The following is a 23099-nucleotide window of genomic DNA, read 5'->3' on the forward strand; positions in this document are numbered from 1 at the left end:
GAGGGGGCCAGGCTGGATTGAGCTTCGCTTTGTTGGCTCTCATCCAGTCCATTACTGAGGCAAGACTCTGGTCCAGCACTTCCAGTGCCTCACCTGCAGATGGGAAGGAGAAATAGAGCTGACAATGTACTCCAAACCTCCAGATGTCCCCACCCTTGGTTTCACGTAGATGTTAAACAACATGGGGGACAGGATGGAGCCCTGTGGAACCCCACATTGAAGGCTCCATGGGGCTGGAAAGCATTTGCCAAGCATCCCCCCCCCCCTGGGAATGACCATCCGAGTAGGGCCAGATCCACTGCAAAGCGGTGCCCCCACCCCTAGTTCAGACAATGGTTGGTGGTATTGAAAGCCACTGAGAGGTGGAGGAGAATTAACAGGGATGTTGTTTCCCTCTCTCTCTCTCTTTCGAGAGAAGTCATCATTCAGGACCACCAAAGCAGCTTCTGTGCCAAAACTGCGCCAAGCCCTGACTGAAATGGATCTAGGAAATCAGTTTCCTCCAAGAGCGTCTGGATCTGCTGCGGGACCACTCGCTCCAGAACCTTGCCCAGGAAAGGGAGATTAGCAACTGGCCGGTCGTTAGATTTTCCAAGTCCAGGGAAGTTGCATGAAGAGTGGTTTTACCACTGCCTCCTTCCAAGAGTCAGGGCAACCTGCAATGCAGGAATCACAGATAAAGCACTTCTGACAGGCGGCCACCACCCTCTGCTTACAAACCTCCAAGGAAGGAGAGACCACCTTCTCCCAATGGAGTTTGTTCCACTGTCCTGACAGCTCCTTGTCAGAAAGTTCTTCCTGATGTTTATTCGGAAGGGCCTTTCCTGAAACTTGAAGCCTTTTACAGTGGTACCTCTGGATGCGAGTGAGAGCCGTTCCGGAGCCCCATTCGCATCCTGAAGCGAACGCGACCCGCATCCGCACGTGTCGTGATTCACCGATTCCGCACATGCACATGAAGTCATTTTGAGTGTCTGCGCATGCAAGAGCGGCGAAACCCGGAAGTAACGCGCTCTGTTACTTGGGGGTCGCCATGGAGCGCAACCCGAAAATGCTGAACTTGAAGCTCCTTCAACCCGAGGTATGACTGTATCTTGAGTCTTCCCTTCCAGAGCAGGACAAAGCAAGCTTGCCATAGAGGAAGAGAGAGGGAAGGGACCAACAGAGTCATCTAGTCCACCCCCTGCCATGCAGGAATCTTTCACACATGCGATGACTGATGAGCTATGTGTTAGAGGGGTGGGGGGCATGCAGCCTTCAGCAAGAGAGGGTGGTGCTGAAGTGGGGGGCCCCCAGAAGGGAAGCAGGAGACAAGGGGGGTTGTGGGTGGGGAGCTGCTTCTTCCTCCCCATTGGCTGCCATCTTTGTTCTGGGCTGCGGGTGCCAGACTGGGTGGGTGGGGGTGCATTGAGAGTGCAGGTGGGGGCCTTGAGATGGATGACGTGCCCCACCAGGGAAATGCTAAGCCTGGCTGGGAAAGGCTGTCCAGGAAGGATGGGAGAGAAGGAAAGAGCTGGGTTGTGCTCAGGGTGGATAAGAATCAATGGTTGTTTTTTAAATTTAAAGTCGATTTTAAAAATAAAATGCTTCTGGGTCTTTCTAAATATAGTTTTCTATTTAAGTTACATTATAGTCCAAAGGCTATTCATCAGGAAGTAAGGATTTAAGTTTTTCATATGTGCTAACTCTCAGTCTAAGATTTTTTTAAAAAAATGTTTAACCACATCAGTTACCAAGCATGGATACATATGCTATAATGTTAATGTTTTAGTTAAATAAAATGTCTCGAATGCTCTTTTGTCTTCTTTTTTGTAACTTTACTACAACTGTAGCAATAGACATGGTAAGCTTGTTTCTCCACTATGGATCTAACCCACCCTCCTTCACAACTCCTATGCACCCCTCTCCACAACTGTCTCTACTCAAGAACCTGGAGACCACCTGGACCAGGAGACCTGGAAGACCTGCTCCCTGCCTTGCGGGCCTTTTCCCGCCAGCTCTGGGAGGGCAGGGCCCAGACCGACTCCTGGGGGGGTTATAGCTGCTGTTGCTAGTTTTTTTAAGTTGTTGTGATTTATGTGGAAATGTCTTTGTTTGCTTGAATATTTTTAAATGTTTCATTTATCAGTTATGACTACCGTCCGACATTTAGTTTATGAAATTTATATACTGCTTTCATCCAAAATCCTCAGGTCGGTTCCCACCATTAAAATGCAAAATAAAAACACAACATAGATAATAAAATCAAGAAAAAAATGAAACAAAGCAATCATCTGCCTCACACACATTTAAAGGGTTAGAGAAAGTTTAGTAAGCCAAAGGCCTGATTGTTATGTTGTACTTACTCAAACACCCTTCCAAATTCACAGCCAATCACCGCTCACCCCCAGAATTTGAAACTTCCCCCTCCCCCAGCTAACATTGCCTTAAATCTATTATAATACTGTACTTACTATTATTACATTAATTACTTTGCTAGAGGAGTACACAACTTTAGACACAAACACCAGAATATGGCACCCAAATTTTAAGCAAACATGCGCAAACAATTTCTAAGAGTCTCATGGGAGAGCCAGTGTAGTACATTGCCAGAGTATTCGACTACACCCTGGGTGACCTGGGTTAAATCCCGACTTGGCCATGAAGCTCAGTGGGAGAACTTGGGGAGCCAAACCTAACTCACAGTTGTTATGAATGGCATGTTTTGAATGAGCCGCAAGATGGCTGAAGACCACCACACATTTTAGGCTGAAGAACACCTCACAAAATGGATGCTGTTATGAATGAAGTGTGTTATTAATGAACTGTGCTGATCAAAAGAAGCGAATGGAATGTTCATGTTCTGTCAAAAAGTCTTGTATCTACAATGAAGCATAAAGACTAAGCCATGCGATGCAAGCCCCAAACAATGAGTGTTGTACCGTGCCAGAAGACCGGGTACAAACAGTAAGGGCTGTGATATGCCTAGAAGATGCTAAAGATGGAGGACTTCCAAGAACACGCTAAGAACTGCCAGGAACATGTCACTCAGGAACATGAGACTTAGATACACAATGAGAAGAGCGTATAAGATTAGTCTCTTTCGGATTGAGGTGTGAGTCAGACGCAGTTGAGATCCGGCTGCCTGCCAGCCACCCTCTAGGTCTGGCCAACCTAGAGAAGGTGTGTGTGATTGCGTGTGTGTCTGAGTGCATGTTCCCTTGTCTTGTTATGTGTTAAGTTTGTTAATCAATAAAGCAATGTTATATAGAAATTCCAATATGCATTGGTTGTCTCATTGCTTATTTGTGTTCTCTCTCTGGGGTGCACTGTGTCTCATTCAAGCTAAACATCTAAACAGACAAGGAACCTGGTTATTCTGTACAGGGTTATTCTCACGATTGTAAAGGAGGTGAAGAACCATGTGACCCCACAAGAACATAACAAGAAAGGAGATTCTGACTAAACATCAAGAAGATGCATTGCAGTTGGTTAGACTAGATGACCCTCAAGATTCCTCCCAAAGCTACTATTCTATGACTCCAGGATTCTCCCCACTGTGAGTTTTTCATGGGAAGTGAGATTTCCTTCCAGCTGAAGTTCTCTCCACATTCCAAGCCCTATTCGGGTTTATCCATCGTATGAATTCTTTGGTGGGAAGTAAGGTGATCTCTCCGACCGAAGCTCTTCCCACATTCCAAGCACTCGTGTGGCTTCTCCCCTGTATGAATTCTTTGGTGGGAAGTGTAATGGGCGCTCCATCTGAAGCTCTTTCCACACTCTTGGCATTTAAATGGTTTCTCCCCAGTGTGAATTCTCTGATGTCGATGGAACCCATATCGTGTAGTAAAGCACTTTGTGCACTCCAAGCAGTGATATAGTTTCTCCCCTGTATGAATTTTTTGGTGGGAAGTAAGACTGTCTGTCCTGGAGAATCTCTTTCCACACTCCACACACTGGTATGGTTTCTCCCCTGTATGAATTCTTTGGTGGGAAGTGAGATGGGACCTGTCACTAAAGCTCTTTCCACACTCTTGGCATTCACATGGTTTCTTATGAATTCTCTGATGTCGATGGAAGCCTTTTCGTGTAGTAAAGCACTTCCTGCACTCCAAGCACTGAAATGGTTTCTCCCCTGTATGAATTCTTTGGTGAGAAGTGAGACTCTCCTTCCTGAAGAAAGTCTTTCCACATTCCACACACTGGTATGGTTTCTCTCCACTGTGAATACTCTGATGTCGACGGAAGCATTTGCTTGTGGGAAAAGACTCCCCACAGTCCAAGCACTTATATGGTTTCTCCCCTGTATGAATTCTTTGATGGGAAGTGAGACATGAGCTCCGCCTGAAGCTCTTCCCACACTCCAAGCACTGATATGGTTTCTCCCCAGTGTGAATTCTCTCGTGTTGATGCAAGTCTCTTCTTGTAGTAAAGAACTTATCGCATTCCACACACTGAAATGGTTTCTCCCCTGTATGAATTATTCGATGGGAAGTTAGATAGGTCCACTTCCTAAAGCTTTTCCCACATTCCAAGCAGTGGTATGGTTTCTCCCCACTGTGAATACTCTTGTGTTGATGTAAGTTTCTTCTTGTAGTAAAGAACTTCTCACATTCCGGGCACTGAAATGGTTTCTCCCCTGTATGAATTCTTTGATGGGAAGTGAGACTTCCCTTTTGACTGAAGCTCTTCCCACATTCCAAGCACTGGTATGGTTTCTCCCCACTGTGAATACTCTTGTGTTGATGTAAGTTTCTTCTTGTACTAAATAACTTCTCACATACCGGGCACTGAAATGGTTTCTCCCCTGTGTGAATTCTTTGATGGGAAGTGAGATAGGTCCTCTTCCTGAAACTCTTCCCACATTCCATGCATGGAAATGGTTTCTCCCCTGTATGAATTATTTGATGGGAAGTGAGCCTATGCTTCCAACTGAAGCTCTTTCCACATTCCAGGCACTGATATGGTTTCTCCCCAGTGTGAATTCTCTTATGTTGCCATAATTTTTTTCTTGCAGCAAAGCACTTTGTGCATTCTAAGCACTGATATGGTTTCTCCCCAGTATGAATATTTAGATGGGAAGTAAGACTATTCTTCCGACTGAAGCTCTTCCCACATTCTAAGCACTGAAAGGGTTTCTTCCCAATAGGATTTCTTTGATGGGAAGTGGAATGGGAGCTCTGACTGAAGTTCTCTCCACACTCCAAATCTTGATATGGCTTCTCCACTGTGTGGATTTTGTCGTGTTGTCCCTTGTTCTTAATTTCTAATTCATCACCAACTGCAACGAAGAGAGGAACAGGTCAGAGCCTAAGAAAGAAATGGAGTTCCCAGTTTTTGAATAACGCTCATGAACATTTATGATAAAGGAAGATCTGAAGGAAGTTAGATGGGAAGTCTTACAGCAGAGTTCACTGCCTTTGCTGACTGACATTCACTGACATATTTATGGGAAATTCAGATTCAAAAAGCCTGTTCTTGTTTGGGATGAAATTTCTTTGGCTCAATCATCAAACCAACTCCATCTGCAAGGTCAGAAGTGTAGAGATTCAGAACTTAACTGGTTAAGTGTTCTGAGGAGTGCGTCACATTCTGACGTCAGCTTCTAGAAGCTGGGAGGAGTCAACCACTCTTTCTCTGGGTCTTTGAGAGAGAAAGACGTGCCTTTGCTATGGCTGAGAGAAGTCCGGGATTCTGTTGATGAAATGTTTCAATAAACAACTGTAAATGGACTTAAGTGCTCTCTGAGTTTATCTGAAGCTAGGCGACAGTTTTTTTACCGCTGTGTTTTACTCTGCACGACGTGACCAGAGGGAAGCAAGAGCTGCGCAGTTTGTGAGGAAACGTGCCGGACCGTGATAAAGGGCTAATTGCCGATCGTAAATCAATTAGACGGTCACGTCTTCAATCAATATTCCACAGGTTATGGAAGGTCAGTCACCGCTCGTAAAACTGTCGCTGGAGGCTCCCGGAATGCTTTGAAGTGAGCGTTCCGAGGCAGAGGAGGGGCAAGCCGGAGGCAAACGGCTGGCTGAAAGACGCGAAAGTTTGCCTGGAGCTACAAAGCAGCGCTGCTGAGAGAGCTGGAAGCTGAGAAGCAGCTGGAAAATCGTTTCTCCACGGAAGGGAGACCCAGAAGAAGCTGAAGCTGATCGTAAGTAAGCTTGGGCCCCTTGGGAGAACGGGAGAACATGGCGGACGGCCACGATTCGTATGCCCCACCCTTTGAAAAACTAAACGGCCAGAATTAGGAAGAATGGTCCCGGAGACTGAAAGCTTGGCTGGTGGCTAAGGGACTCTGGGAGGCTGTACAGACGCCCCCACTTCCCACACCAGGGCCTGCAGCTACACAGGCTGATATCCAAAATGCCCACGCTTCTCAGCGGAGAAATCAAAGAGCCCTGGGAGCTATTGTGCTTAGCTTGGATGGCTCACAGCTGCCTTTGGTTGAGGATATTGAGAACGCGTGTGTCAGAGACTGCCTCCAGGTCCCAGCTCACAGAAGACCAACGCTAGCCAGCGGAACTGTACAAAGTCTTTATTGAAGTTTAGTTCCCATTTTCAAACCCTAGCGTGCATCTCTACGTCTAGACCCTAGACCAGCGAAGCCTCATCTGAGTCTCCGCCCCCTGTACACCAGTTCAACACTCTAGCCTTACTCCACCTTCTGCGTTTCTCCTTCCGCCTCTGGGTCCTACTACCCCCCTGGGTGCCTTCCTTCCTGGACGCTTCGGATGCGGACCCCTCGGACTCCTCCCCCTCTCTTCGGCGGGCTTTGGGACCCGGCTCCCTCTCCGGGCTGCTTATGGCGCCACCCTCTTGTACATTTGAACTTGGCGCGCGCGCGCTGCCCCTGACCTTCCTTTTGACCGTTTCCTCGCTCTCTGATGCAGGCGTGGCTAACCCTGACTCCTGTCCTTCCGCTGACGGAGAGCTGCCTGCTCCCGATGCCTGGGGCTCCTCCCCCCTACTGCTCTCCGGTGGGGAAGCTGGTCCCGATTTCCAGCTGCTGCTCTCTGAGCCCTCTCTGGCCCCTCCCTCCTGGGGTGTTCCCCTTGGCAACCCCCTTGCTCTGATCACGGGAGCCCCTTTCTGTGAATCCTCTGATTCGCTGGAGAGACTTAGAGACCTCGGACGGCTATCATCGCTGACTTCTCCCTCGGATTCCTCTCCCTCGGTCTCTAATTCCTCCCTTCCCTGTCCCTCTGCTCCTGAACCCCTGACATCCATCCCCCCCTCGAAGCCCCCCCTTCCCCCCTCCCCTCCTTCCGGTGTGGGTACTGGGTGCTCCGTCGTAGCGGGGGTGCGTGCAGGATACAGTTCGTCCCCCATGTACTCGTCGACATCTCTCTCCTCTGCTTCCATCTCTCTGTCTCCGTGCTCGAACCCCACGTCTTCCCCCAACACGTCCATGTCCGTCTCGCCCCCCTCCCCCTCTTCGGGTGATCCCAGCCAAGGACCACTCAGCCACTTCCTGCGCCACTGCTCCTCTGGTCGATCGTCCCACCAATAAGAGCTGTCTGAGGCAGACCCCGGTGGCGAACCCACCCGGGAGCTCGGGACTGGGGCCTGTTCTTCGTCCGAGTCGAACCCCTGGAATGTGCTGGCCGAAAGAGTGGTTGTGAAGAGCCAGTCGTCGAAATACTCGGCTGGCATGGGCCTGTGTGGGAAGAGGGCATGAAACTCCTCTTTGAGCAGAGGCTCCTCCAAAGCATAGTCCGGAACCCAGCTGTTCGCAGTGGCCGGGGTACCCTCTCTGGCTAGGAGATATTCTACTCCTTCTTCCCCCCATCTCGAGTCTAAAATCTCTGTGACCTCGTTGATGTGCCCCCTCCTTGGCGACCCCCCCTGTCTGGGCCCTTCTCTGGGCGGGTCCGGTGCTGTGTCTGGCTCCTGAAATCTATGAGGTGCTTTGTAGGGCGTGAGCACTGATCTATGGAACACCGGATGCATCCTGGAACCCTCCGGAAGCGCTAACCGGAAGGCCACTGGATTGACCTGTGCCTGGACTTGGTAAGGTCCTAGCTGCTTATGTCCTAGCTTCTTCTTCGCTAACGATCTGGTCGGCACTGCTTGCGCTGCTAACCAGACCCAGTCTCCCACCTGTATGTCTTCCCCAACTCTTCTGTGTCTGCCTGCCTGCACTTTGTATGCGTGTTTTGCGAGTTCTAACTGCCTCCTGAGCTGTTCGTGGACTTCCTGCAACTCCGACGCTAAGGCTTCCGCTGCCTGTGGCTCCCCCTCCCCCACTCTCTCTAAACTCGGGAAGGTTCTGGGATGCCTCCCGTTGTTGGCAAAGAACGGCGTCACCCCCGTCGACACGTGCTTCGTATTGTTGTAAGCGAACTCAGCGAGTGGCAGGTAGTCCACCCATGTCGTGGGCTGCTGATTGGCGTAGCATCTCAGGTACTGCTGCATGATGGCGTTGACCCTCTCCGCTTGTCCGTTGGTCTGTGGGTGTCTCGCCGACGCCAAATTGACTTTGACGTTCAGAATGCCCATCAGCTTCTGCCAGAAGTTCGAGATGAACTGTCGCCCCCGGTCGGAGAGAATAGATCGTGGCAGACCGTGAACCTTGAACACGTGGTCAATGAACAGTTTGGCGGTCTGCTCTGCCGTGGCTACCTTCGCACACGGAATGAAGTGTGCCATTTTAGTAAACATGTCCACCACCACTAGCACTGCTGTCTTTCCCCTCGAACTGGGCAGATCCGTGACGAAGTCCAGGGCCACCCTCTCCCACGGTTCAGCCGGTGTTTGCAGCGGTTCCAGCAATCCCGCCGGCGGTTTGTGAACTGACTTGGCCCTTTGGCAGGTGTCACATCTCGCGACGTAATCCGCGACTTCCCCCCGCATCTTGGGCCACCAAAAGTCTCTGGCTACTAGTTCGACAGTCTTTTCTTTGCCAAAGTGCCCGGCTGTGGGAGCGTCGTGTAGCTGCTGCAGAACCCTTGCGCGGAGGTCGTCTCCCGGCACGTAGAGTGCTCCCTTGTGGAGGAGCAACCCATCGCGTATCTGGAACTCGTCGGCCCTCGCTGTGCCCCTGTGCACCTCCTCCATCCTGGCCTGTGCGAAGGGGTCTTCCCGCAGCGCTCGACGGACGGCCTCCAGGTCCACGGTTGCCGACGCGCATGCCCACGCTTCCGGTGCGAAAATGTGCTTGGCCGCCGGCGGTGCCGCCTCCTCCAGGTATTGCGGCTTTCTGGACAAAGCATCCGCCATCACGTTGTTGTCGCCCGGAATGTACTCTATCTTAAAGTCGAAGTCCGCGAAGAACTCCGCCCATCTAATGTGTCGCTGGTTGAGGAACCTAGCCGTGCGCCAGTACTCCAGATTCTTGTGGTCCGTGTGGACCTGCACTGTGTGTCTGGCTCCGATAAGGAAGTGCCGCCATGCCTTGAACGCTGCATGGATGGCTAGCAACTCCCTGTCCCAGATGGTATAATTCTGCTCCGACTTGCTGAGCTTCCTCGAGTAGAAGGCGCACGGCCTCCAGTCCCCCTGCTGGTCTTGTTGCAACAGGACAGCTCCCACGGCTCTGTCTGAGGCGTCTGTCTCCACCCTCATGGGTCTGCTGGGATTCACATGCAGCAGCTGCTCCTCTGACGCGAAGAGCCGCTTGAGTCTCTGAAAGGACTGCTCCGCTTGCTCCGTCCAGATGAATTTCTTCTTCTTGGAGCTGAGCGTGTCGGTGATGGCCGCTGTCTGCATGGCAAATCCCTTGATGAACTTGCGGTAAAAGTTGGCAAAGCCGACAAACCGCTGGACTTCCTTCCGATTGCGTGGGCTTTTCCAGTCCAAAACTGCGCTAACCTTGGCGCTGTCCATGGCGAGCCCCTTGTCTGACAGCTTGTAGCCCAGGAAATCCACCTCCGTCACGTCGAACTGGCACTTCTCCAGCTTGGCGTACAGCCTGTGCTCCTTCAGTCTCTGCAGAACTTCCCTGACATCCCTCTCGTGCGCCTCGCGCGATTCTGAAAAAATCAGGATGTCGTCCAGGAAGCATACGCACTTCTTGTAAAGGAGCCCCGCCAGCACATGATGCATAAAGGCTTGGAAAGTGTGAGAGCCATTTTGCAATCCGAAGGGCATAACTCTGTATTCGTAGGTGCCCAGTGGCGTGAACATGGCCGTCTTCCACTCGTCGCCCTCGCGCATGCGAATCAGGTTGTACGCCCCACGTAGATCCAACTTGGTGAAAACGCGTCCTTTCCGCACCGTCGCGAGCAGGTCGTCTATCTTGGGCATGGGGAAAGCTGAGGGCTTGGTTTTCGAGTTTAAGATCCTGAAATCCACCACCAGCCTCCGTTGGGGCGTGTCCCGCTTCTTCACAAAGAATACTGGACTGCCTCCCACCGCTTTCGACTCCCGGATGAACCCACGCTGCAAATTGTGATCTATGAACTCCCTGAGTTCCTGCAGTTCATCCTCAGACATGGAGTACAGTTTCCCCGTTGGCAGCGTCGCCCCCGGCAGGAGGTCAATCTTGCAATCATAGGGTCTGTGAGGAGGTAGCTTGTCCGCCTCCTTCTCGCAGAAAACCTCCAAAAACTCCGCATACTTGTGGGGTACTGCTTGCAGCGTGCCCAACTGTAACTGCGGGTCCTCCTCTTCCTCCTCTGGGCTGGGTATGATGCAGTGTTCTGCACAGTAGGAGGATCCAAACGTTAGTTGGCGCTGGTACCAAGCCAACGCTGGGCTGTGCCTGTGCAGCCAACTCATGCCTAATACTACAGGCGTGTCTGACAGTTGGGTGACATTGAAGCTGATGACCTCCCGTGATTCCCAATTTGCATCACCATCGGCGGCGTCTGCTGCACCACCTGCCCCCCTAGCAGTTCCCTGCCATCCACCGTGACAACCTTCAGGGGCAGCGTGGCTGGCAGTAAAGCTATGTTGTGTCGTTGAATGAACTCCAGTCCTATAAAGTCTGCATTACTGCCAGAGTCAATTGTGATAGGCACTTCTAAGGTGAGTCCATTGGGCAGCTGGAGCGATGCGGTGAGCTGCACCACTGGTTTGGGCGGGAGGGGGTCTGTGGGCTGCAAAATCTCTGGGGACTTCTTCACTGACTTGTCTGGCTGGGCCCCAGTGCCTCCTATTCCAGCCAGACTTCGTCGTTTCCCTGCTGTGGTTCTCTCTGCTGAGTTGTTTCCAATACTGTCACTGAGGCTGCAGTTTGCTTGCGGAGCCTCTGGGGACACTCTTTCGCCAGATGCTCCTCACTCTCACATATATAGCACTTCCTGTTCCTTCTAGGCAGCTTCGGTTTTACTGCTCCCGGTGTTAAGGCTCTATTAGCTGAGAGAGCCCTAGCACCTCCAATCTCCATCTGCTCTTCGCCCCCTCCCTGTGGAGGCGTGGACTGCGCACGCGCTGTCTCTCTAGACAAGAGGGGGGGCACCCTCCCTGGTGTGCGTCCCCAACGTCCTTCTTCTTTGCTCCATGGCCGTTCTTCCTGCCTCACCCCAATCGACAGCGCTCTTTCCACCACTTGCTGAGTGGTTGTGGGTCTCTCTCCCCGTGCCATCTCATCTTTGATCTGTGGGCTCAATCCCTCCAAAAAAAGGTCTCTAACTGGCGGAGAATCCTTATCCCAATTCAGCGCGTTGACCAATGCAAAAAACCTGGAATGATACTGCCTGACGCTGGCTTTCCCTTGTCTTAGCCCAAATATGTCCTTTCTGGCAATATCAATGTCTATGTTTGATAAGAAACAGGAATCCATCGCCTTAATGAATGCATCTGCGCTTTGGAGCGCTGGATCCTTGTCCCTCCACAGATTTCGCAGCCATGCTTTCGCGTCCCCATGCAAATGGGACAGGATGAACCCCACTTTCTCTTGCTCATCTCTAAAGTCTCTCTCCAACAGCTGCAGCGCAAACAGCACGTCTGCTCGGAAATTGGGGTACTGCTGCAAATTCCCATCAAAATGAGATACAATGCTGGCTCCTCTTTTCCCCAACCCAATCCCCTCGGATCTGGGTCCCGGTAGCCCCTGCTTCGCAAGCCCCTCTAACCTGGCTTGAAGATCTCTGCAGGCAGCCGCCGCTTCTTCCTCTCTCTTCCTGGATGCGATTATTTCAGCGCTGAGTTGTGTCACCGCTTCTTGCAGGGAAGCTATTTTCTGTTCTGTAGTCATCTCGCCTGACTTTTGTGAGCTCGCAAGGCACCAGTCTTCTGCCCTCCCTGCCTCGCTCCCGTAGCGATGCTTGAGGCGAAGAAAACCGGTGAAAATTTGAGATGAGGCTTACTGTCAGAGACTGCCTCCAGGTCCCAGCTCACAGAAGACCAACGCTAGCCAGCGGAACTGTACAAAGTCTTTATTGAAGTTTAATTCCCATTTTCAAACCCTAGCGTGCATCTCTACGTCTAGACCCTAGACCAGCGAAGCCTCATCTGAGTCTCCGCCCCCTGTACACCAGTTCAACACTCTAGCCTTACTCCACCTTCTGCGTTTCTCCTTCCGCCTCTGGGTCCTACTACCCCCCTGGGTGCCTTCCTTCCTGGACGCTTCGGATGCGGACCCCTCGGACTCCTCCCCCTCTCTTCGGCGGGCTTTGGGACCCGGCTCCCTCTCCGGGCTGCTTATGGCGCCACCCTCTTGTACATTTGAACTTGGCGCGCGCGCGCTGCCCCTGACCTTCCTTTTGACCGTTTCCTCGCTCTCTGATGCAGGCGTGGCTAACCCTGACTCCTGTCCTTCCGCTGACGGAGAGCTGCCTGCTCCCGATGCCTGGGGCTCCTCCCCCCTACTGCTCTCCGGTGGGGAAGCTGGTCCCGATTTCCAGCTGCTGCTCTCTGAGCCCTCTCTGGCCCCTCCCTCCTGGGGTGTTCCCCTTGGCAACCCCCTTGCTCTGATCACGGGAGCCCCTTTCTGTGAATCCTCTGATTCGCTGGAGAGACTTAGAGACCTCGGACGGCTATCATCGCTGACTTCTCCCTCGGATTCCTCTCCCTCGGTCTCTAATTCCTCCCTTCCCTGTCCCTCTGCTCCTGAACCCCTGACAGCGTGTGATGCTTATGAGGCGCTGCAGAGGGTGCATCACAGAACCACTGCTGGGGCAAAGATCCACACCACCAGACGCTTGTTTGAGATGAAGTTACGCCCTGGGGATAGCATCAGGAAGCATGTGACTGATATGATAGCTGTGTTTAACCAGCTGAGACTGTTACAAGTCGACTTTACAGAGGAGCTGAAGGTGTACATTCTGCTCAGCTCTCTGGACAAGAGTTATGACAATTTGTGTCTAACTCTAGAATCGATGGATCCCCAGAATTTGACTCTGAATTACGTGGCGGGATGTTTACAGGATGAAGAACAACGACGCCAGAAGGAGTGCAAAGCTGGCACCGGGAGCTCCGGGTGTAAGGGCGGAGCCAGGCCAGCGGAATGCACGGTCCAGGCTTTGTCTGTTCGTCGTTGCTACGTCTGTAATTCTACGGAGCATTTACAACGCAATTGCCCCCACCGGAGCAGAGAATCGAAGCAGGATGTTGCCAAGGTCACTTCTCATGGGAATCAGCAGGGTTTCCATGACAACAAGCCTGGCCAGGCGGGCAGGCGGGGAAGTGGACGTGCCAGACGCGAAGAGGAGCCTTATCAGCTCTCTGCAAGCATGGCTTTGTTTGAGAACAGCTGTGTGAGAAACACTGAGCTGAGCTTTGTTATTGACTCAGCAGCTAACCGCAGCATGGTTCCTGAGACACCTGCAGTCAAGTTGTGGAATTGCAAAGCAGTTTCCACGGGACAAACTGTTTTATTTGCAGATGGACAGAGAAAAAATGTCACTAACTGTGGTACATTGTTTCTTTCTGTTTTGCAGGAGCAGATCGAAGTGTGCACCATCCCAGAGATGCCTCACTGTCTTTTGTCTGTGCCTTATTTGTTAAATAAGGGGTTCAAAGTTTGTTTTGAAAATGCTGTCTGTACAATCTCCAAGGAAGGGAGGATACTTGCCAAGGTTAAGAAGGGGCAGAATGATCTTTTCATTCTTAAAACGTCTCTTGGGGGTGAGGGGAAGGTTGAGAAAGCACAAGCATTGCGTGCTACAGTTCCCAATCAGCGTACTATAATTCCCGCTCATGCCACATGTGCATGCGTATGGCATCAGAGAACAATTCATGGGTCGGTAGAGGACTTGCAGACTCTGCCTGAGGTTGCCAAGGGGTGTAGGATTAAAAATTGTGGAAGTGCCATTAATTGTGACACTTGCAGACAGGGAAAGGTAAAAGGGTGCAGTTATCCGAAGGTGGAAAGGGTTACCACTAAACCCTTTGAGCTGGTACACATAAATTTGTTCAGTCCTGTCGAGGAAAAGAGTCTGGGAGGGGCCAGGTTTCTGCTAACGGTTCAAGACAGTTTTTCACAGAACACCTGGAGTTTTGGTCTCAAATCCAAGGAGGATGCAGCACAGCTGATCAGGAGCTGGATTGAGGAGGTAGAACAGAGGTTCTCCACCAGGGTGAGAGCAGTCATCAGTGACAGAAATGCTAAGTACACTGGTTCTGCTCTGCAGAAGTTCTTTCACAAGAAAGGGATACGTCACACAGTTACAGATCCCCAGCAGAGGGGGGTGGCAGAGCTTAGAAGTGAGGCTCTGGTCAAAGCTGCACAGGTGACGCTTACAGAGTCTGGGTTACCTCCTAAGTTTTGGCTGGAGGCAACCAGATGCGTATGCTTCACCTGGAATAGGACCTACAATTCACTGGTAGGTGACACACCGTTTTCTTTGTTGAATGGCAGAAAACCCCAGGTTCATTTTCTGCGCAAGTTTGGATCACCTGCATCTGTACCGGTGCCTGAGGCTTTGCGAGGGCCAGATGGATCCAAGTTCCAGAAAATGATCTTCTGTGGGTATGAACCAGCAGCATGTGCATGGCGATTTGCTTACCCGTCAGGTGATCAGAGTAAAGTGCTGATCAGTAAACACGCTGAATTCTTTGAGCAGAGTGAAAGGCCAAAGATTGTTGTCCAGCGTGATGTTCTTTCAGATTGTCTCTCTGATCCAGAGGACAGTTCTGATGAGGAGGAAGGAGAGGCTGAGCCTGCTGATGACGACCAGGTCACTGACCAGGGTCAAGAGCAGGATGGGGCATCTCCACAAGTTGTTAAAAGAGAGCTCAAGAGTGAGCCTAGTTCTCCTGTGAGTGTAATGGAAAGGATTCGAAGACGCTTCAAGTCAGAGGGGGAATCCCGTGATGCTGAGGACACACCTGCTGACCACAGTGAGTCAGAGGAAACACCTGAGTTTGTACACAGGCGGTCCAGTCGCACAACAAAGGGTATTCCACCTGAGAGGTACCAGGCCACAGGTGCGTGGGTAAGTTTCGCACAGTGCGATTCTGAGAGTTGTGAGGTTGTTCCACAGTTGCCTAACAGGAACGCCAGGAGAGGGCGCAAGGCATTGGGGGAGGATGTTTCACAGGTCTTGTCAGAACGCGACGCAAGAGGGGGTGTAGAGATTCAGAACTTAACTGGTTAAGTGTTCTGAGGAGTGCGTCACATTCTGACGTCAGCTTCTAGAAGCTGGGAGGAGTCAACCACTCTTTCTCTGGGTCTTTGAGAGAGAAAGACGTGCCTTTGCTATGGCTGAGAGAAGTCCGGGATTCTGTTGATGAAATGTTTCAATAAACAACTGTAAATGGACTTAAGTGCTCTCTGAGTTTATCTGAAGCTAGGCGACAGTTTTTTTACCGCTGTGTTTTACTCTGCACGACGTGACCAGAGGGAAGCAAGAGCTGCGCAGTTTGTGAGGAAACGTGCCGGACCGTGATAAAGGGCTAATTGCCGATCGTAAATCAATTAGACGGTCACGTCTTCAATCAATATCGCACAAGAAGTCTATTTGAATATGAATTGGATTCTCTGTCTACCAATTACCTAGCGTCCAGGGGTGAATTAAACTGCTGGGTAATGACAGAATTCTAAATGTGTCTTGAAAATGTATCAAAAAGGTCAAAACTAACTACTGGTCATTTCAAAAGATTAAAACGAATATATTATTCTGAAAGTTTGCCTTTATTAACTTCTAAGCTACACTGTTCGTAAATCTCCTTTTTCTGTTTTACCTGTGTGGAACGAACTGAAAACAGATGGTAAATTTTTATAAGTGCAGAGAAGCAGAGAAGATCAAAGAAGGAGAACTAATAAATCATAATTAGTAAATCATAGCAAAGATAACAATGAAGCCTTTTGATTTTTGATATGTCATAACCAGCAGCTAATGGACAAAATGTGCAGAATAGCTGGAGAGTTTTGAGAGAGACTGCAGATGAGAGAACGGACACAATCTGTTGGGGAAAAACCTGAGACAGCAGTAGATGAAGAAAAGTCCACAGATTTAGAAATGGAAGGAAGGAAGGAAGGAAGGAAGGAAGGAAGGAAGGAAGGAAGGAAGGAAGGAAGCTGTTCCGATGCCGGAAGAGATTTATGGACGATTGGAGGTGGCAAAGACTGATCTGGAAATTAATACATAGCAGAAAAAACCTCCATCTATTGGAAATCAATTTGGAGAAAGACTCCACCAAAAAATCCACACAAACAAAAACCTGGCAGAACCGACTTCCCTGAACACTCAGAAAGCCTATCCACATCCTGATCCCTGTGGAAAAAGGCAGAAGGGGAGGACAAACATTCGCGGACAAAACAGTCCATATCCCTCCATGCAAGGTGAGCTGTGGGGGTGTGAGAATCCCAGGTGCTCTAGGTGGCAACGTTGGGATCCATCCAAATATGGGAGGTTTGTCCCAGAGAAATATCTATTGAATTCCAAAACAGATATGATGACCCAAGAGGGAACTTTACCCAGAGAGATCATGGTCCTCCAAGTCTCCTCCATGACTTCCTTATGCAGAGCTCTCTGGGCAGGATCCAGCAACGCCCACTCCTCAGCCGTGAAACAAACAGCGACGTCTTCAAAAGAAACTGAGCTCTGAAATAAAATATCCTTCTCTTAGGCAGCATAAAGATTATTTCCTGCATGTTGCTTTTTTGCTTCCTGCCTGGGTTGTTTTAATTGGATTGGTCTGCTGCACATTGGGATTATTGGTGCTGATTTTAATGCTTTAATGGAGTTCTTTCATAGTGTACGGTGGTACCTTGGGTTACAGATGCTTCAGGTTACAGACTCCGCTAACCCAGAAATAGTACCTCGGGTTATTAACGAATTAAGTTCTTAACCTGAGGTACCACTGTATTTTAATGATGGATATGAATCTTAGTGAAAATGGGTGGAACTTCACATTGTTTTATTCAGATCAATATGTCTGTGCAAGCGTCCCAGTTTGCCAAATGGAAGAATCCCTCTCTCCTCTCCCTGTGTGTTGCTCTGGGATGGAAAGACTATCCAGATGTCCCAAAGACATATATAATAAATAATACTAGCGACATTCAGAGTTAAGGTGAAGGGGCTACTCAGAGCATAAACCTTCATTAATGGCATTTTCAGCCTTTGTTAAGGGCAGCTTAACAGAAGCAATGAGGAGGGGAGAGATTTTTTCCGTCTCAGAAATGCCCTCTGTCCCTCTCCCTCAGCCTCTTTCCCCCCATGGCTCCTTCCCCGCACCTGATCCGGTTCCTCAGCCGCTGCTTCCCCTCCACCAGGATGAAGAGATGGAGGAGGAGGTCTTGCCGGCATCCTTCTTTCACCTGCGAGAGACAAAGGGAAGTGGGGAGACAGGAGTGCAGGATGCTTCTCTCAGAGGTGCATTCAGGCGTTTGTGCCCATTTCATATTTTAGTTATGCTAAAATATATCTCATCTCCTTTGGCCTCATGACCCCAATTGTCTTCCCCATAACACTGAAAGAACCCACAGATGAGTTTGAGAATTGCCAGAATGTGACCACACAGAGGAAAAACTCCTTCCTCCTTACCCAGTGCCCTCTCTCTGGTGTCCAACGAAGTCCTCTCAGCCCCAAAGGAATCAGGACTCATTTCTGCAGACAGATCTGCAGAATTTTCCTGAAAGAGAAACAAGGATTCAAAACAGAGAATGGGGAGAAGGGTTAGAAAAGGGGAAAGGATGAGCAATTTGGAGAGGTTTTTAAGATCTTCTCCCTCCTGTTTGGGGGACACAGGTGGCGCTGTGGGTTAAAGCCTCAGCGCCTAGGACTTGCTGATCAAAAGGTCGGCGGTTCGAATCCCTGCTGCGGGGTGCGCTCCCGCTGTTCGGTCCCAGCGCCTGCCAACCTAGCAGTTCGAAAGCACCTCAGGGTGCAAGTAGATAAATAGGGACTGCTTACCAGCGGGAAGGTAAACGACGTTTCCGTGTGCAGCTCTGGCTCGCCAGAGCAGCGATGTCACGCTGGCCACGTGACCCGGAAGTGTCTCCGGACAGCGCTGGCCCCTGGCCTCTTAAGTGAGATGGGCGCACAACCCCAGAGTCTGTCAAGACTGGCCCGTACGGGCAGGGGTACCTTTACCTTTACCTTACCCTCCTGTTTGGAGCCCCTTGGGAGCATCCAGAGGAAAGTCTCTCTCACCTTCTTCTCTGCCTGCTTCCTCTCCTCTGCCTGACTCAGGAGGAAACCTTCGGCCAGGGCCACCGCCTGGGAACTGGTCTCCGCTCCACATTCCCTCACCCAGATCTCCATCTCTAGCGGAAGGACAGCCAGGAACTGCTCCAAGATCACCAGGTCCAGTATCTCAGCTTTCGTGTGCCTTTCTGGCTTCAGCCATTGATGGTCAAAGCAGTAGAGTTGGCTGCAAACCTCTCGGGGTCCTTCAGCCTCCTGGTGACAGGACTGCCCGAACTGCTGGCTCTGCACCTCTGAGCAAAGGGTGTCCTGCCCTCCCAGGATCTTCTGCCCAGAGCTTTCCCAGAATCCCTCACTGCTCCCAGTTTCCATAGCATGGTCTCTTCCTGCTCCAGGGCCAGCTGAGTCTTGTTCATCCATCTTTAGGAAGGAATCTTTTTTTCTTTGACCAAGTTCTGTCTGTCTGAATTAGAGGTGCTGGCAAAGACTGCAAAGGAAATAAATTGACCCGCTGTCAGGAGAATAGAAAGGTTCTCTGAGCAAGTGTGGATGAGTCTTGCTAGGAACCAGGGCTGGACTGCACCACATGCCAGACTCTGAGCTTTCTGTAAGAAAAAAAGGAAGGAGGAGAAGAAACTATCTCGCCCTCCTAGGGGGAAAGTGACCAGGCCAAAAGTGGAGGCAAATGAAGGGGTTTCTGTGAGATGAATCAGCCTATTGGCCTCTCAGTGTTTTCAGCCCAGGAAAGAAATCAGCACTTTGCATCTCCACATCTCCAGACAGACTCCTGGGGTGGGATCCCTTTTCCTCTGTTCTGAGGGTCAGATCCTGATCTGGCCAAGCCCTTGAGGGCCAAATGGGTGAGGCCAAAGTTCATGTGGGCCGGACCAAAGGACAGCACTAAGAAGCAAGTGCAATATTGAGTTTTAGTATTGTGTTTTAAAGTCATCGGCTGCTCCGGGATCTTACGGCGAAGAGTGGTAATGAAAATAATAATAATAAAAATACTGTGACGTAGCTTGACCTCCCCACAGCCAGCGATGTCTGGGGCTTCTCCTGGATCCAACCTACTCCCTGGGGGCTCAGGTGGCCTCAGTGACTAGGGGGGTCCCTTTCCAGCTCAGAGAGAGAGGACCAGGCCAGGGTCCTCCCCGCTCTGGACCCCATGAGGCCATGGCAGTGCCCTCTAGGCGGAGCTGCCCAAATGCTCTCTGGATTCCTTGTCTCTCTATCTCCCCCTTTTCTCCAAGGAGCTCCAGGGGGCATCCATGGGGGAGGGCCCTCCTCACTGAAGCCCCACCGCCTTGAGAACACATCTAATTCCCCTCTCAAACAGCTGCTTGGATGGCCGGTTCATTTCCTGGCCCAATTCAAGGGGCTCACATTTGGTACCCCAAATATCAGAACATCTGCAGGACTGGGGCGCAAGAGCCCCTCTCTCCCCCTGCACTCCCTTGCAGCAACTGGGATTCAGCAGCATCTCTGGGGAGACAAGAGCTCAGCCCTCGAGGATGAAGCCACCAGAAGCCTCTCCTCCTCCTCCTCCTCCTCCTCCTCCTCCTCCTCCTCCTCCCTGCCCTGGTCCCGGCCTCGCCTCCTGGGGCGGGGAGTTCCGCAGGCTTGACTCTGCACCGCACCAAGAAGCGCTTTCTCTTCTCTCCCCCTCCCCTCTCCCAACACTCAGCCTTTCCTTTCCATTTCTTCGAGATGCTTTGTGTCCAAATATTTCCGTCCCCCTAAAGCCTCAGCTAATAAATGGGACTGATTCCTCAGTCGGGGGGGGGGGGTATTTTCAGGCCCTTTTCTTCCTTCCCCAAAGAACCCGCCCTTCCCAAACGGCCAAGCGGTGCATCCTGTGCCCTCCCCCCCCTTCCTGGCTTTGCAGAGAGGGGGCAGGACTTGGGGGTCCCCCCTGCACCCTCTTCTCCCCACTGCAGAGACTCACCGGCTTCCCGGAGGCGCCATGGATGCAGCACGTGCAGAAGAGAGAGACAAAGGCCCCTCCCCCTTTTGAGGCAGGCGGGAGAGGGAGGGGCTTGGGCTCGGGAGTTTTGTTCCCCCCCCCCCGACCCCCAACTCCCGCCTTGACTTCCTCTCCTCTCTAGGAATCCCACTCAATCCCTTTTAACCCTTGGCAAGCCAGCACCCCCAGCTTGCCCCTCCTTCTCTCTATGGCGTCCTGTGCCGGGGAGTTCCGCAGGTGAACTCTGCCTTGCGTTTAATTTTATCTGTCCTGAATCTTCCAACATCCCGATTCCTCGGATGTCTTTGAGTTCCACTGCCAAGAGATGCAACTCTCCATCCACTTTCTCTAGGCCAGGCTTGGATTTTGAAAATTGGGGGGGGGGGGTACTCAGTAATTAGCTAATTGGGAACCACTGCTCTGAAGAGCCCCAAAGGCTGCAACTTTTCTTCATAGCCAAGTCTGCCTGGATCATTTTGGCAGCCCTTTTCTGACCCTCTTCCAACTCCTCAAACTTCCTTCATGAGGAGAGGCGACTGCACCCCCCATGAGGTTACGCCATAGATGGGTGACCAGGGGGGGCTGCAGGGCTCTGTCCGGGGCCTGTTGTTGCTCTGTCTGTCCATAAACGACTTGGATGGAGGAATTGAGGGGATGCTCATCCAGTTTGCAGATGACACCAAACTGAGAGGGAAGGCACAAAGGACAGAATCGGGATTCAGGATGACCATTACAGATTGGAGAACTGGGGGCAAGCAAGCAAAATGAATTTCCATAGGGGCAGATTCTGCACTTAGGCAGGAAGAACCAGATACACAAATGTAGGATGGGGGACATAGCAGTGCATGTGAAAAAGATCGAGGGGTCTTGGTGGACCACAAGCCCAACCTGAGTTCACCGTGTGATGCAGCTGGCGGCTTCTGGGGCGTCCAGTTCCGCGCTGCTGGGACTCAGGCGCAGCGTCCCCCTCGGGCTCCGCCGCCCTCTCCCGCGGGGCTCCCTGCCTTTATTTCGCCCTCCGTCCTTTCCCCTTCTTCCCCCCTGACCGGGACCCCACCTTCCCTCCCTGCCTCCATTCGCCTCCCGGGCGGCTGCATCGGCTCCTGCCCGGGCGGAGGGCGCGGCGAGGCGGGATGGCGAGCAAGGTAGGGCCAGGGGGCGGCGAGGTGGGCCCCTGCCGGGTTGGGGGGCGCAAAATCGGCTAGAAATATACCCACAAATATCTCTAGAAACAAAAGTCTCCATTATTGCCGGAGCAGCTGGTCCAGCTTCGAGGTGGGCGCGGCAGCAGCAGCAGCATCAAGAGAGATGGCCGGACGGAAAGGGAACTGGAGGGGGATGCGGGAAGAGCGCGCGCCCCCGGACACGCGGGAAATGTGTTTGCGTGGAGAGGGAGGCTTGGCCAGAAAAGAAGCGGCTCTGGTCGAGCAGAAGCCCACTGGTCCTGCCCTCTCGGCAGAGGGCGCGCACGTGTTTGTGTGGGCGCGCATGTGTGTGCCAAGTGGATGGGTGGCGGAGGGAGCCAGCCAGCCCTGGGCTTCCGCCCTCGGGGGTCATCTCCCACATCTTGGGGTCCCTTTCAGTGCCCTTCCATTTATGACCCTCCCCGCACCGTCTAGGATGAGGAGAGAAGCGAGGAGAAGTTCTCTCCATTCACACACACCGCCCCTCCTTCCTTTATATTTATCTTGAGGCAAGAGAGAAGGAGCTTCAAATCCGCACTAAACTCCAATGTGGAGAAATCGGAAGAGTCCGGCAGCCGCTGGATCCACCCCACAGGCCCCGCCTCCTGCCCTCACAGTGGCCGACCAGATGCCCATTATGGCAAACCCACAAGTGAGGTCCTCAGACAAGAGCCCTCTTCTCCCCTCCTGGGGTTTCCAGCAACTGAGGTTCAGAAGCATGGCTGCCTCCAGCCGGGAAGGCAGAGCAGAACCAGCCTGGCTAGAAGGGGCCAGCCATATCCCTCCCCTCCATGAATGTCTCCCATCCTCTTTTAAAGCCATCCTAGTTGATGGCTATCACGATCTCCTGCAGAGCAGCCAACTCCCAGGGGCCAAGGTCTGAAAAGCATTTGCCAGCATCCCCCTCTGGGAATGACCCACCCCTAATTTGGACAGCCACTCCAGAAGGTATCGAAAGCTGCTGAGAGGTTGAGGGGGAATTAACAGGGACATGTTCCCCTGTCTCTCTCTCTCTTGAGAGAAGTCATCATCCAGGGCCACCAAAACAGTTTCTGGGCCAAAACTGGACCTAAACCCTGATTGAAATGGATGTAGAAAATCAGTTTCCTCCAAGAGCCCCTGGATCTGGTCCGCAACCACCCGCTCCAAAACCTTGCCCAGGAAAGGGAGGTGAGCAACCAGCTGGTAGTTAGTGTGGGAATGTTCAGGGGTGCAGGAGAGGATATATTGTTTGATTACATCCTTTCCAACTTGTGTTAACAAATTCCACAATTTAGCTGAGTAAAATTCCCCTTTTTAAGCTAACAGCGGATGCATTTCCTCAGGCTCGCTAAAGCCTCTATCATAAGTTTCATTTGTAATATCCCCTTTAGTCCCTCATAAAAGATAAGACACGACACAGTCTTCTGTAAAAGTATAAAAAGAGTTTACTCACTCACATTCTGTTCACAATTGGAACCCAGAAGGCAGACTTAGCTTAGAAAAGTAATGTAC

At 51.5% G+C, this 23099-nt stretch overlaps 1 protein-coding gene across 1 annotated transcript in view; it reads right to left on the reverse strand.

Annotated features, from left to right (window-relative positions):
• Positions 1 to 4049: 4049 nt before the first annotated feature.
• Positions 4050 to 23099, reverse strand: part of LOC309354617 (uncharacterized protein) — a 42320-nt gene continuing 23270 nt past the window's right edge. The window contains exon 6 of the mRNA XM_081884851.1: positions 4050 to 4704. Coding sequence (XP_081740977.1) covers positions 4475 to 4704 — 230 coding nt within the window. The 3' untranslated portion in view covers positions 4050 to 4474. The remainder of the gene's footprint in view (positions 4705 to 23099) is intronic.

This window comes from Podarcis melisellensis (genome assembly GCF_964234715.1).
Source record: "Podarcis melisellensis genome assembly, chromosome: 13".
NCBI lineage: Eukaryota > Metazoa > Chordata > Lepidosauria > Squamata > Lacertidae > Podarcis > Podarcis melisellensis.